The sequence below is a fragment of the Protopterus annectens genome, chromosome 12.part0, assembly GCF_019279795.1.
Source record: "Protopterus annectens isolate FY-2018-M chromosome 12.part0, PAN1.0, whole genome shotgun sequence".
In the NCBI taxonomy this organism is placed as follows: Eukaryota; Metazoa; Chordata; order Ceratodontiformes; family Protopteridae; genus Protopterus; species Protopterus annectens.
Window position 1 is genome coordinate 1532484705 of NC_056746.1, and position 15902 is coordinate 1532500606.

The 15902-nt window shown below is 40.0% G+C and overlaps 1 protein-coding gene across 1 annotated transcript in view; it reads right to left on the minus strand.

The window, feature by feature from the left end:
* TEN1 (TEN1 subunit of CST complex) overlaps positions 1-15902 on the minus strand; it is a gene marked incomplete at its 5' end in the record, with an annotated part of 968820 nt that overhangs the window by 96540 nt on the left and 856378 nt on the right. Inside the window, 1 exon segment of the mRNA XM_044090503.1 lies at positions 15575-15732. Coding sequence (XP_043946438.1) covers positions 15575-15732 — 158 coding nt within the window.

Below are 15902 nucleotides of genomic sequence, written 5' to 3' on the forward strand. Positions count from 1 at the left end.
CCAGAGCGATGGACTAAAACTAAATGCCAAGAAATGCGTAATAGTATCCTTTGGGAAGTCATCTACCCCTGGTAACTTTCATATTGACAGCACACCTCTTAGAGATGACCCAGTAGTCAGGGACGTAGGGACACATATAGACAGCAATTTAGCCTTTAACCATCATATGTCTGCAATAGTGAGGAAATCATTGTATGCTGCGCAACTTATACACAAAGGTATGGCAACTAAGTTCAAGGAAGTCATCGTTCCACTGTATTCGGCATTCAGACCTATCATTGAGTACAGTGCCTCCTTTGGTGTCTACCTAACCAAGTATATCTAACAAGTGAAACTTCACAGAGTTTCCTCATTAAAAGAATCCAGGGGGTAAGTAAAATGTCCTATGCAGAGCGCCTCAAGGTCCTCTCCTCCTATGGGGTTTTGAGGGAAGATCTGGCATACAGGGCATTGTCAGACACTACTCTGATGGACCTCCTGCATATCCACAAAACAAACAGCACCAGAATTACCCATTCTAAAGAGTTAAATCTTGCCTGTGATATAAACAGGACCTGCTAGAGTGACAGGTGTGTGTCCCAGTGACTACCCAGTTTATAAAACAGGCTCCCCATTCACGTGAAGCAGAGTTCCTCCCTAACCCAATCCAAGCGCAACTTGGACAATTGGATGGGATACAAGAAATTCATTCCTGGTTTGGCAGCTATGCCTCTAATGGACACAGGCAACCTGTAAATGGTTCATTACCTAGGCCCCTACTTGTAAAGGTTTCATCTCCCAAACCCTTGCTTACACTTATCAAGAGTACCAGAACTTGTCAGAGATTTGGGATGCATGAAAAGGCTTAAGAAGGCCCTTGTGATTGTCAGCCTAGTAAACATCTATAAACCTATGTATGATGGAACTAGGAGCAGTTCCCTTCTGCTATGTGGAATCCATTGAAGTGTCTGGGCTCACAGCCAGTGGAACCAAAAGACTGAGGTATATGCTAACATCAACAAATCCACCCTGACCACCATGACGATCAACCTGTAAAGCATAAAAACTGCAGCACCAGGAAAACATCAGTTTGGGACAAGAATGTGATATAAAAGAACTTGAGCAAGAGGGAGTGTATAAATACTTGGAAACTGATGAAGGAGCAGCAATAAACCATAAACAAATGCAAGTAAACCTTAGTAAGGAATATTTTAGAAGACCTAAATTAATCCTGAAAACATCACTGATGTCTAGGGAAAAAAATCCAAGCTATAAACCAATTTGCTCTTCCTGTTCTAACTTACAGTTTTCGAGTAATTGACTGGCCCCAAAACGTGTTGGATAAATTAAATATTAAAAGAATATTAAAAGATGCTTCATTCTCACCAAATGATTTATAAAAAAAAAAATCCGTGCATACCAAGATTATATATTCTCCGTTCCAAAGGAGGGATGGGCCTCCTTGAAACTGATTACATGTACAGATCTGCAATCGTGCAACTCCACACATATTTGCTGACCTCACAAGACCCAAACGTAGTGAAAGTTTTGAAACATGAGGAGAATAAAATCTAAGATGACTTCCATGCTTAACTTAGCAGAAGCATATCACCGTCAAACAGGAATCAAAATCAAACCAGAAGTAGATAAAAATCAGGCAGCAACTGAATGTGCCAAAAAACAAAAGAATACAAGGTGAAGGATCAGATGAAAAGGCAAGAAATGTGGAAAATGCATAAATATAGTTGCAAGTATAGAAAACTTCTGGAAGAGCCTCATATTGATCAGGAACGAACACAGGAATGGTTAAGAGAGGTGAATTCAAACCAAGAGATGAAAGGTTAATATTGGTGGCACAAGATAATGGTCTACGTACACGTTGGTTTACCAAATCCATTGAACATGTGGGAGAAACAGACAAATGCAGGTTTTGTAAAACAGAGTTGGAAAAGTACAGTTTTGTACCTACCATAAATGTAGATGTTCGAGGATTCCATTGCTGCAGTCCTTACTATTGGGTATAGTCCGCATCCAGTCGGCCCGAATACCAGAGTATAAGGCTGACGTCGGTCAGGGCGCATTAGACTGACGTCAGTACGTCAGGGTACTAATGCGCATGACCGGCGTCATATCCTCAGTCTTTTCTTGCCCCAGATGTCAGAAGACCCCAAAAAGACAAGGCCCAAAATACCTGCACCAAAACATGCACAATATATACAAAAATATAAGCAGGTAAACTCACCTACACTACCACCCCTAAACACAGAGGGGAAGGAGGGAGGGTAAATTGGACTGCAGCAATGGAATCCTCGAACATCTACATTTATGGTAGGTACAAAACTGTACTATGTTCTTCGTCTTCCATTGCTGCAGTCCTTACTATTGGGTAGAATCCCAAAGCAGAGGTAAGGGAGGCTGGCAAATCATAAAGAAGCAGGAGCTGACAACATGCCTTGCAAAACAGCTGTGGCAAAACCAGCCCTAGACTTAGAGTAGATAGGAAGGTGATAATGCTTAGAGAAAGTATGCACTGAACTCCAAGTAGCTGCTTCCAAAATATCCTTAGTTGCCACCCCCCGTAGAAATGCTGTTGAAGTGGCAGTAGCCCTAGTGGAATGAGGCCTAATCCCAGCTGGAACCTCCTTGCCATGATGGGAATAACAAAATGCAATGCAAAAGCCAATCCACCTAGAAATAGTTTGTTTTGACACAGGCTTGCCCTCTTGAACTCAAAGCAAAAGAAACAAACAACTGCTGAGACTGCCTAAAATCCTTAGTCCTGCTTAAGTAATAACGCAATTGCCTGTGTACATCTAAAGTATGCAAAATCTTTTCCCTTTATTTTGGGGGTCTGCATAAAAAGTAGGCAAATGAATAGTCTGGTTTAAAGCCACACTAGAAACCACCTTAGGCATAAAGGAAGGATTAGTACGTAATGATACCCTATCCTTATGGAAAATCAAAAAGGGCTCGACTGCCATAAGGGCCTGCAACTCAGACACCCTTCTTGCAGAAGTAATAGCCAACAAAAAAGCAGTCTTCCATGACAAATATTTCAATTCAGCAGTAGCCGCAGGCTCAAAAGGTTGTAGAGTAAGTTTTTCCAACACAAAATTGAGATCCCAAGCAGGAGTAGGAGCTCTACGTGGGGGTCTTATATTCTTTGCCCCTCTAAGAAACTGCTTGAACAAAGGATGCGAAAACAAAGGTGGGTCACAATCATAGTGAGCTGAAATTGCTGCAGCATGAATCTTAATAGAAGAGAAGGACAACCCTTTGTCCAATAACTCGGTAAGATACTGAAGAGCCACACTCAAATTAGGCTCAGAAATCTCCAAATTCTTTGCTGCACTCCAAAATAAAAATCTCTTCCATTTTGCTGCGTACACTCTCCTTGTACTAGGTCGTCTAGCTTCCATAATCACATTTAAAACTTGTTGAGGAAGTTGAGACCTGCTGTGTTTCAACACAGAATATGCCAGGCTGTTAGATGAAGAGAGTGAAGCTTGACATTGAGCAGATGACCGTCCTTCTGAGATAACAGGTGAGGAATCAGAGGTAAAGGCCATGGAGGCTTCTTTACCAGACTCCGTAGTAGTGGGTACCAGTGTTGCCGAGGCCAATCTGGAGCTATCAAAATCATCCTTGGCCTGTCTTGTCTGACCTTGAATAGTACCTTTGGAAGAAGAGGCAGAGGTGGAAAGGCATACACATGAAGATTTTCCCAACTGAAAGACAGAGCATCCACTTTCCAAGCTGTGTGATGAAACCCCTTTGTGCAATACTGTGGCAGCTGGTGGTTTAGTGGAGAAGCGAACAGATCTATGTCTGGAGTTCCCCATGACACTGTCAATGTCTGAAATACATGAAGATCCAGTTTCCACTCGTGGGGATCCATGATTTGTCTGCTTAACACATCTGCTAAGGAGTTCTGTGCTCCTGGCAGAAACCTTGCCTGAAGAGTTAGTTGCAAGCTTAGCGCAGTCTCCCATAAAATCATTGCTTGCCTGCATAGAGGATAAGAATGTGTTCCCCCTTGCTTGTTGATGTACCACATGACAGTTGTGTTGTCTGTTAGAATCAACACCTGTCCTGGAAGAAGTAACTCCCTGAAAGCCAGTAATGCGAACTGGACTGCTAACATCTCCTTCATATTGATATGTAGATGCAGTAGTCTGGCAGGCCACTTGTCTTGTATCCACTTTCCATTTAGATGAGCTCCCCAAGCAATGTCTGAGGCATCTGTCGTTAAAATCTGACTCGCCTCTGGCCGGGTCACAGAGAGTCCCTTGTTTAGGTGACATTCCTGAGCCCACCACAAAAATTCCCTTTGAAGGCAAGGTATTATGGGAATGACAGTGTCTAAATCCTGGCAGTGCTGTGTCCATACATTTTTGAGATACCATTGTAACTTCCTCATATGCAGTTTGGCATTGGGAAGCACCAGAATACAAGATGCCATGAACCCTAATGCTTGAAGGACTGTCCCTGCAGTCAGCACGGACTGATGAGATAGTTGATGGAAGTAAAGTGATAGACTCATTTGTTTGTCCGGGGTTAAAAAGGCCATCTGGGCCGCTGTATTCAGTCTCACACCCAGAAAGCACATGTCTTGGGAGGGTACTAGACTGGACTTTATTTCGTTCACAGAATACCCTAGGCATCTTAGCACTGCTATAACATATTCCAGATGCTGTAGAAGGTCTTCTTTTTCTTGAGCCAGAATCAGGCAGTCGTCCAAGTAAGGATAGATTTGAATTCCTTGTAGCCTGAAGTAAGCTATCACTGGAGCCAGAACCTTTGTGAATACTCTGGGCGCAGTAGATAAGCCAAAGGGCAATGCAGAGAACTGATAATGAGAATCTCCAGCTCGAAACCGCAGATACTTCCTGCAACTTAGCCTGATAGGCACATGAAGGTAAGCTTCCTTGAGATCTAAAGTTACCATCCAGTGATCTTTGCCCAGCAGAGGTAAGAGCTGTTGTAACGTCAACATCTTGAACTTGGGAATGTCCAGATAAGTGTTGAGGAGAGATAAATCCAAAATTGGTCTCCACGTGTTCCCCTTCTTTGGTACTAGGAACATGCGGGAATAAAATCCTAGGCCCCTTTCTGATACAGGGACTGGCTGAATTGCCCCCATTTGGAGTAACTGGGAAACTTGCTTGTGAGCCTCTTTTCTTTGTGGAGGAGGAACGTCTGGCATGCCTTTGAAAGGGGGCATAGTATGGAAATAAAACCTGTAACCGTGGTGAATAATGTCCAACACCCATCTGTCTTGAGTAATGAAATCCCAATTTTCTTTGAAAAGAGACAGTCGTCCTCCCAAAGGAGCTGCCAGACGAGAATCTACTGGCAGCTGAAAAGGCAGGTCATTGGGTCTGCTTACGAAAGGACTGACCCCTGCCCTCACCAGAAGTCTGAGCAGGTGAACTCCCTGTTCTAGACCTAAAAGAACCTTGAGCCCTGCCCCTACCACGTCTAGACCTACCCCTAGACTGGGAGTCATAAGCAGGATATGTCCACCCCTTAGCAGGCCAATTTCTACTAAACTTCGGTGGCTGTACCTGCAAAAAATCCTTAACAGTTTGCATAGACTTAGCTTTGTCCTCCATTTTCTTTAAAACTGCTTCCACAGGCGAACCAAACAACACATCAGACTGTAAAGGTGCATCCAAAATCCTTGTCTTAACATGCTCAGCCAAATTCTGATCCCTCAACCAGGCATGCCTGCGAAGAACAGAACTAGTGGCAGCCACCCTCGAGGAGGCCTGCACAGCATCAAAGCCACATTGCAAAGAATGCTTGCCCACTTGTTCAGACACATAAACCAAATCCAGCAATTCTTTACACTCAATACCTTCCGCCAAAGCATCCACCTTAGATTTCAATTGTGAAAGGAGATAATTTTGATATTTCAGCATGTGAAACTGACAATTCAATGCTCTCATGGCTAGAGTGGAAGAAGTATACAGTTTCTTACCCCACCTATCCAAAGCCCTAGCCTCTTTGTCAGTGGGAACAGGATTTCTAATCACAGAGGCTTTAACACCTTTAGGCCCCTGAGAAACAGTTTCTGGGTCCGCCCTGGGACTCCTAAACAAATACTTATGAGCTTCGGGCACCCTATAGTACCTATCAGGTTTAACAGGAGCAGGAGGCAAAGAATCAGGGTTCAGGGAAGCCTCTGCAAAAACATCTTCCACCACAGTCAACACAGGAGGTATAGCTAAGGGCCTATGCTGGGGTAAAAACAAGAATTCCCTAAGCCTCTTCCTGGAATCAGAGTAATCCTGGCCTTCCCATTTAAAGTGCTCCCGCATGGAATGCAGAGTCTCTGAAAATGAAAAATCCTCAGGAGGAGAAGCCGAAGGAGTGGCATCATCCACATCAGAATCAGAATAAGGAGGATACTCCTGTAAATCATCTGCAGAAGACTCAGAAGCCTCTGAACCCTGTTCAAAACTGGCAAACTCTGGTTCCACCCTAGGCCTCTTATCAGGAGGGCCCATAGAACCTCTAATCATAGTAATCAAATCTTCTGCCATTTTAAGCATATGTTTCTTAGGTACAGAACCCGAAAAGCTAGGAGAAGCCCCCACTGAAGCTGAAATCGGCCTACCCCTAAAAGAAGCTTTAGCAACAGAAGGAGAGGCTCTAACTACTTTGGGAAGAGAGGGAAGAATAGGTACCTGAGAAGCCCCCTCAGCCTGGCCTGCCTCCTGAGACGGGACATCCTGTAACAGTAAAGTTTCTGCCGGAGACTCCATAGAAACTCCTGGCAAAACTTCTGGCTCCACTGAGCCTCCTAAAGAACCGACGTCCAGGACTGCCGGTTCTTCAACCCTAGGCTTCGCTGTTTTGTCCTTGCGCTTCTTGGGCGCCGGAGCATCCGACGGCATTTTATAATTGCAACGTTTCCCAAACACTAACCTGGCACAGTCTAACCTCCTCTTAATAGTGCGTTTGTTAAACCTAGCACAAGAGCGGCAACCAACAACGTCGTGCTCAGGCCCTAAACAAGGTATACACAAAGTATGGAAATCCTTATGCGGTATCTGTTTCCCACAAGAAATACAGTTATTCACTTTTTCTGACATCCGGTTGAATACTGAGGCAAGAAAAAACAAAATGTTCCCCAACGGGGTACTTAGCCAACTCTGATTCGGTCTGAAACTCCGGTTTCGGAAATATCTCAGAACGCCAACCTGCACTCGCAAAACTGCTTCTGCATCGGACCACGCGGCAAAAAAGACTGAGGATATGACGCCGGTCATGCGCATTAGTACCCTGACGTACTGACGTCAGTCTAATGCGCCCTGACCGACGTCAGCCTTATACTCTGGTATTCGGGCCGACTGGATGCGGACTATACCCAATAGTAAGGACTGCAGCAATGGAAGACGAAGAACATCTGTTGCACACCTAGTTGCTGGTTGTGACATACTAATGGCAGAAGGACTGTATACTGAAAGGCTTAATAAATGTGGTATGACTGCTGCACTGGGGATTATGCAAACATTATGGTGTTGAACTGGCTGAAAAACACTGGAAACATGAGCCACAAAGCATCATAGAAAATGATGAAGTCTACATCACATGGGATCATCCATTGACAACAGTTCAAAAGACAGATGCTAGAAAACCAGATATAGTGGCCCAGGAAAAGAAGACAAAAGTAGCATTGATCAATGAAATCACCACACCCAGTGACTACAGTGTCCTGCGTACAGAGAGACACAAAGTCATATCAGGATCTGAAAGCAGAAACTAGAGCAAGGTGGAAGAAGGAAAACCAGACAGTTCCGATAGTAGTAGGAGCAACGGGTCTTATAAAAAAAAAGAGAGTCTACAATCATATTTAGATACGCTACCAATACACACAATTCCTAGGAATTACAGAAGGAGTCATTACTGGGCACATTGCTGGTGCTGCAAAGAGCACTTTTAGCTGACAAAGAGTGAAGCAATATTAATTTCATGAACTTTAATCCTACTTTGACTTAGGAATGGGGTCCATTCCTCTCATGGTATTAGAAACCCAAAAGATTTGGAGAAATTAAAAAAGGAAGAGACCATCAATGCCAAAGCATCTGGACCAGTTACCAAGACAGGGGCCTTCAGTCCTGAACTGAATGCTCAGATAGCTATTGGCTCCTTTCCCCATTGGTCTCAAAGATGTGGTGCCAGACTCTTGGGGCCTATTTACAGTCAGTGTTGAAGACTTCAATGTTGATGTCACCAGCTCTGAAATGGCCGGTGTAGGAGAGGTAAGGTTTATCCACACCAAGGTGTCTGACATAACAGTCAGTGCTGGTTTCATACTGCCAGTGTCAAAAACCAAACCCAGAAGAGGAATGAGAAGATGGATCAATGAGAAGATGGATTACTGGTGGGAGGTCTTGGCCCATGGTGGGAGATGTCTAGGACAACATGACACCCAACCTAAAATGGGCCTTGACAATGGCAGACATTATCTGTTCTGAGTCAAATTGCGTAGGGCCTCCTGAAGGATTTGTGACAGGGAACTGAAGCCAGTGAGGGAGGTCTTGATAGAATCAGCATGGAGAGTTCCTTCTTAGATGAAAAGGTACCTGCATGCCATCTCAGAGTAAAATATTCTATGGTGCAGAAAGATTCCAGTAAAGGAGGACAGGACATCTTGGGTGGAGTGGAAACACTAAACATTTCTCTTCTGAGCTATGGAGAAGAGATGGAGGGAGTCTGGGAAATAGGGAATTTCTCTAAGATTGTTTGATCCCCTGCTGTCCTCTTTTGCTTCTTCTTGTCCTGGGTCAGAGGAGCTATGTTTCTTTTTAGTGCAGAATCTGGAAGGAGGATGCCTCCAACTACTAGCTTGGTTCCATGATCAGCTAGTGTTCAAGAGAGAAAGTTCTTACAGATACTTCAGTCGCTAGAAAGATGGGATGACCCTAAACAAATCATTTAGGGGATCTTGTGGTGGTACTTTATGCCCACAATGATGGTATTTCTGATACTGTTTTTCCCTCTTTATCCATGCCCAATTCTGAATGGCTAAATTGCAATTCCAACTTCAAGTCAAATATGAAAAACCCTACTTAAGAAAGGGAAAAGAAACTATAATGTACTGCTCCAAACTCCAAACTCCACTAACCAAAACAAAAAACACGAAAGCGAGGACGAATGCAGGCTGGAAAAGATCCTCCAATTTTATTAACACACAAAAACACGAAATAGTAATCCACAGAATGAACGCCTTCACAGTTACAGCGTTTTCGTCCAAATGGACTTCATCAGATAAAAATACCTTATACTTTATGGTGTTTATATATAAAAACAATTTCCACTTGCACCAATCGTTTATCCATCCCGTTTTAAACGTACAAATCAACCTACAAGCTACTGAATAAATAATTAATTCATCACTTCCTGTTTCCATAATAATTGATTCTTTGTGTATAAATAAATAAATACACTTTTAAATAAATAAATAAGTATTAATTATACATTAAAAAACTCCTATAAAATGTTGACTGTTTATAAATATTCTAAATTACATGTTAAAAATATGTTTAAAAATGTTCGTTAAAAAATCCTTTTGATGAAACTATTCTAACCTGAATGCTTAATACAAATGTTACTTAAAATACAGCAAGGGTGACACCTACTGCCAGAATCTGGTAAGGGAATGCAAAGATCACACTCTAGCAGATCTTATTTTCAAGAGGGGCAAAATAGAAATATATTCATTTAGCCCATTTGCCTCCAGGGTTACTTGCCACCATAATTCTTTATAGGCAATATTTTCTTCCCAAAGGCCTCCTCTTGTATTTCTTTTTATTTGATCTAAGACAAAAAATTGGAATTTGGCCCCCACACATGTTTTAGTGTGCCTGTAAATAGCATTTGTTTCTTTTCCCTTTTTAACATCATACATGTGTTCATAAATGCGTCTCTTTAATGTCCTTTCTGTCTTTCCTATGTAAAATGAAGGACATTCCACGCAAATAGCCAAGTACACCAGTCCTATAGATTCACAATTATAATAACCCTTACTGGTTATGCACCTTCCCCTGCTGGTCAAAAAAACTTTTTCTCTATTGATAATATGCTCACATTGTTTGCATTTGCCACATTTGAAAGTTCCAAGTCTATCCCTAGTTCCAATTTGACTTCCCTTATTACCACAATTATTATTTTCCAAGATCCCTTTTATACTTGCTGTATTTTTAAATACTATTCTTGGTGTCTCCTGTGGCAACCCATCCAAATCCGTGAGGGCCCTAAATCTCTCCCATTCCTTTTGGAATGCATTTTTAATATTTTTGTTCAATAAATTGTATTCCGGAATCAAGGATTTTTGGAAATTTCCTTCTTTGTCTTCTTTTTTATTCTGCTCACCATTCATGCCAAAAATAGGTTCAAACCTCCCTTTTCTCCCTTCTTCCACTTCAATTCTGATATTTTTAATAAATTCAGGTGGATATTCTCTTTCTAGGAACATTTTTTCCAACAAATCACATTCTGCTTTAAATTTTCTCTCATTATTTGTCATCCTAGACCCTCTCACGAATTGCCCTTTCACTATGTTTTTTTTGCAATATATTGGGTGGGCACTTTTGAAATGCAAAAATGAATTCACATATGTGGGTTTTCTATAGACACATGTTTCAAATCTTTTATCACATTTTGTAATTTCCACATCCAGGTATTGAATATTAGTTTCAGAATAATTATAAGTGAATTTTAAAAAATCTGTAGTCTTTTCTATATATGTAATAAATTCATCCAAAACATCCTTACCCCCTATCCAAAAAATTATGATGTCATCAAGAAACCTCTTATATAAAGTCCAAAACTTAGCATAGGAGGAGCTCAATACATAACGTTCCTCCCAGTTTGCAAGTACTAAGTTAGCAAAGGTAGGTGCACAGGCTGCCCCCATTGCTACACCTTGTAGCTGTCTAAAAATTCACCATTAAAGGTTAGATAATTATTTTTTAACACCAGGTCCATTAAACCTGTGCACACTACCTTTTCATCTAAAGTCAACTTACTATCCCCAAAAATCTCTTCTTCAAACATTCTTATACCAGCCTCATAAGGTATAGACCCAAATAAATCAATAATATCTATAGTGACAAAAATCAACTCTTCATTATAAAAACTGTTATTCAATCCTCTCAATAAGTCCCAGGAATCTTTCAAAATGGCTCCCTTTTCTAGCCATATATGTTTAGCCCTTTGATCCACATATTTTGCTAAAGAGTTAGTTTTGGACCCACCCGCTGAGACAATAGGTCTCAGTGGGGGGTCCAAACTATTTTTGTGTATCTTTGGTATACCAAAGATGGCTGGTATTATAGGCTTCTCTGTTTTCAAAAAGGAGAAAGTTTTCATGTCAAAGAGGTTTTCATTTAACATATCTTCTAAAATATTGTCAATACGTTGATAAGCAGTGTTAATTTCATTTAATGAGACTGTACTATATTTAACTTTGTTTCTTAATATATCATTCATCTTTCCTTCATATAAAATTACATCCATCACAACTATACCCCCACCCTTATCGGGTTTCATTACCCTTACATCTTTATTATTTTTCAACTCTTCCAACTTCTTATATTCTTGGGGGTTAAGATTATAGTGTACCCTATTATGTTTCACATTTCTTTCCATCTTCATAATTTCCTGCTCCATAATAGCTTCAAAGTTCTTCAACTGGTTATGAATCGGGGGGTTGAAGGTGGATTTTTTTACTAACTGATTTTTGTTGTTAATAACATTCCCTATTCCCAAAATATTTGTACCTATCCCTTCCTTATGAAATAACAATTCTAAATTCATTTTCCTAAGAAAAAGTTTCATGTCAATTAATGTCTGAGTTGAATTACCTTGGGTAAGTGGGATAAATTTAAAACCCTTCTCTAAAAGTTTGAAATGCTCAACTTCTAACACAATGTTACTGAAATTATAAATGGTACCCTCAAGGGTATTTTTGTTATCTTCGACTTCTATTTCAGGTGTATTCTCATTTGGGTGGGGGGTCCCTAGTAAAATGGTCTCCCCCTCCCCCTTCTCCCCCCTCATTTCTGAAAATTTCCATAACTTCTATTATTTTCCCATCTCTCTTCTACATATCTATCGAGGGGTGGAAATTCAACATCATATTCATTTCCATTAGTTTCCATCCCCTCCTCATTTTCATAGTGGTTTTCTACCACTTTTTTATTTTTATTATAGTAATTAGTATTATTATTATTGTAATACTGTTTTCTAAAAAGTGGGGGTTTTGGGTAACAAGCCTGAATTTCATATTCATGAATATCCCTTCTTAGTTTATCCATTTTTCTATCCACCAAAATCTTACATTTTTTGTCAACATCATCCTTTAGTTTAAAATATTTTTGTCTTTCCATTTCTATTTCAAACATCAAATCATTTTTAATAGAAACATCCATAGAATCAATTTGTGCTTGTAGGTTTTCTAAATTCCTATTATTCTCCTCTGTAATCAGTTTAACAATGTTCAAGCCACATGTATTAAATACAACTAACAGTTCTTTATGAAAAATAGATCCAGCTTGCACATTATTCGGATATTTCCAGGTCCTAAGACCTTTAGGAACAATATCACGTTTTAGGCATTCATCCAAATATGCATTTTCAATGACAATACTTTTATATTTATGCAACAGTTTATATAAATTGTCCATCTTTTTATTGTAAGAATCCATGTTGTTACCATTGGGTAATCTGTTACCAGAAATTTGAAAGCTATATTGTGCTTGCAACCAGTCTTTCAAATCAACAGTTTTTTTATGACAAACAGTACCTGGTAAGGAGCGCCTTGTACCCATTTGTTTCTTTTCAGCGCTCAACACACCACTTTCCTGTGTATCTCCACATAAAATACCGGGTGTAGCTGCGGGATTAAAACTACTGCCATTTATTTCATCTCCTTCTCGGCCATTTCTTTCACCGCCATCCAAATCCCGCTTACGCTTACTTCTCGGACCGTTAGCCACTTGATCTCCATTTCCGTAATCATTACCACACGCTCCTTTCACCTCCTGGTTCAACATAGATTTGCAAAGGGGCATTAGTAGGTCTATGAGCTCACTTAGTTGGCCAATGAGCTTCCTAGACTGCCCCGAGTCCATTGTCTCATTACTTCTCCCCTGCGTCTCTGCTTCCATATCACCACTACCAACCAAGAAACTATAATGTACTGCTCCAAACTCCAAACTCCACTAACCAAAACAAAAAACACGAAAGCGAGGACGAATGCAGGCTGGAAAACATCCTCCAATTTTATTACCACACAAAACCACGAAATAGTAATCCACAGAATGAACGCCTTCACAGTTACAGCGTTTTCGTCCGAATGGACTTCATCAGATAAAAATACCTTATACTTTATGGTGTTTATATATAAAAACAATTTCCATTTGCACCAATCGTTTATCCATCCCGTTTTAAATGTACAAATCAACCTACAAGCTACTGAATAAATAATTAATTCATCACTTCCTGTTTCCATAATAATTGATTCTTTGTGTATAAATAAATAAACTTTTAAATAAATAAATAAGTATTAATTATACATTAAAAAACTCCTATAAAATGTTGACTGTTGTGCAAATGGAAATTGTTTTTATATATAAACACCATAAAGTATAAGGTATTTTTATCTGATGAAGTCCATTCGGACGAAAACGCTGTAACTGTGAAGGCGTTCATTCTGTGGATTACTATTTCGTGGTTTTGTGTGTTAATAAAAAAGGGAAAAGAAAGATACTGAGTACCCCAAATCATGAAAGGGTGGGGTGAGGGGGAGAGATAATGAGGTAATAAAAATGGAAAAGACAGAACAGCAAAGCATAAAATAAATCTAATGACTCTTTGATACTGTATTCCCCAAAAAGTAAATAAAGAAAAGTCTCCTCAGCTGTCCACTATTTTTCATAAACTCTTGTTAAACATTACAGCAGTTTGGAGACTGTGTTGTCCAAATGGTGGTAACAAGATCTTGAGGATTCAGCAGTAGCAGAGTTATGGGTAGGGAGAAGCTCAGTGTGTGAGAAGTTTATTGACGTCAGTAGAGGGCACCCAAGGCACCAGTCCTGATGTTCCAGTGTCCAGACAAATCCTAAGAAAAAAACTTTTTTTGATATTTTTGACAGTTTGGGATTATGACATTTGACTGCTAGAGATGGTGAAAGGAGGCCAGATGAATGATATGTTAGAAGTAAGGCCTCAGAAATACATGACTCACTCATGCTAACTATGGAACAAATGAACGTGACCCAATCATACACAAGCTATTTAACACCTTTACTGAAATATAATAATTAACTATGCATTTATTCTAAAGACCAGCTGCAAAAACTAGAATCAGTTCAAAGGCGATTTACAAAATGCAGTCCAATATTAAGGGAATTCAGTTATAAATTCTGGCATACAAAACTTTCAATAATAAACAATTCCAGGCAACATTCAACCTCATTGTTATTCAAATCCACTCACACCAGTTTAATACTGACTTCTGTACACACTGAAACCGCACTACCCAAAGAAGCAAATACATTTTTCAATCTATTCCAAGAATTTGAAATAAATACCCTCTTATTGTACCGTACTCAGAAAAACATACACAGCTTAAGAAAAAAATTAAACATTTGGATATACTTTGACTCAGCAAAAACCTATTGGTTTAAAACTGCATTTCAGCAAAACTAGGCCTGAAAGGCTCCCCGTTTTCTCACCTTCTCCAGTGTGGTACAGTCTTGGAGTTTGTTTACCGAGGTGTGTGGGGCAAAGCCCTTCACAGCACTCAAGGTGAGTATTTGGGTCTTTCAGGTTAGGTTGGGTTTCATCAATTTTAAGCTAAAGAGCCTTAACTATATAAAATGCTTGTGACATTTATATGTGTGACAGATGTCTACATACAACCAGGTTACATGTTAAGGGAAGGGAAAAAAAAGTAGCAGAGTCTGGTAGTTCTTGGACAGGGTTAAGGCTGTGAACTGTAGTTCTTGTTGAACAGGGTTTGAGTCCCTTAACCCTCATTTCTCTATTGTATGACCTTGAGAAAGTCATTTAACCAGACAGTGCTTGGGGGTTGGAATTTGGTCTACACTTTATAATGGTCCCCTGTACTGCAAAGCCTAGTAACCACCCATGACCAGATCTAAAAGACAGAAAACAGCCATTGCACCACCAACTCCAAAATGACAGATGGGCCATTTTTGTACATTGTTTCTTCTGTGTTCAACATAAGTTTCCCCCTCAGCAAGGGATTATATTATACTCATTGCTGCTGAAAAGAAAATAAGAGAGCCTGAAAGTAGTAAGACACTGTTTGCCTACTTTTTGTGCACGTGAATGGAAATAATGGACAGCCTGTAAAAATATTAAATCTAATTGGTAATGATGGGAATGTTATCATCAGGATGAACAAACTGCAGAAAAAACATTTTAAAATATGGATAACTCTGTAATGTCACCTCAGTGTAATTAACAAGTTGCCATAAAATTAAAAACTGCATACAGAAACATCTCTTGTAAAGCTGCACTACCACCTTCTAAAACAGGCCAAACTGAGCTGTACCTTCTTTTTTCTCAATCTCGCCAAGTACAATATAGTGGGCTCCAATACAGACATGGAAAGGTTCCACAAAGGAGGTACAAACGAGGACCTGACATTGCACTGCACCATGCAGAGATGACAAGATGGCTTCAGAGGAATCTGAATCATAACGAACTAACCTGAAAAGATAAAGGTCAACTATTATCTGAATGCTTTTGTTGTTGTGAAATAGAACTTGTAATATAATACAAAATGAGTCTATTTCCTACTGAATTATTCATTGACACGTTTATAAAAATATAGACCTTGAAATGGCTTCCCAGCTACTGAATAAGTTTCATGTGGACAA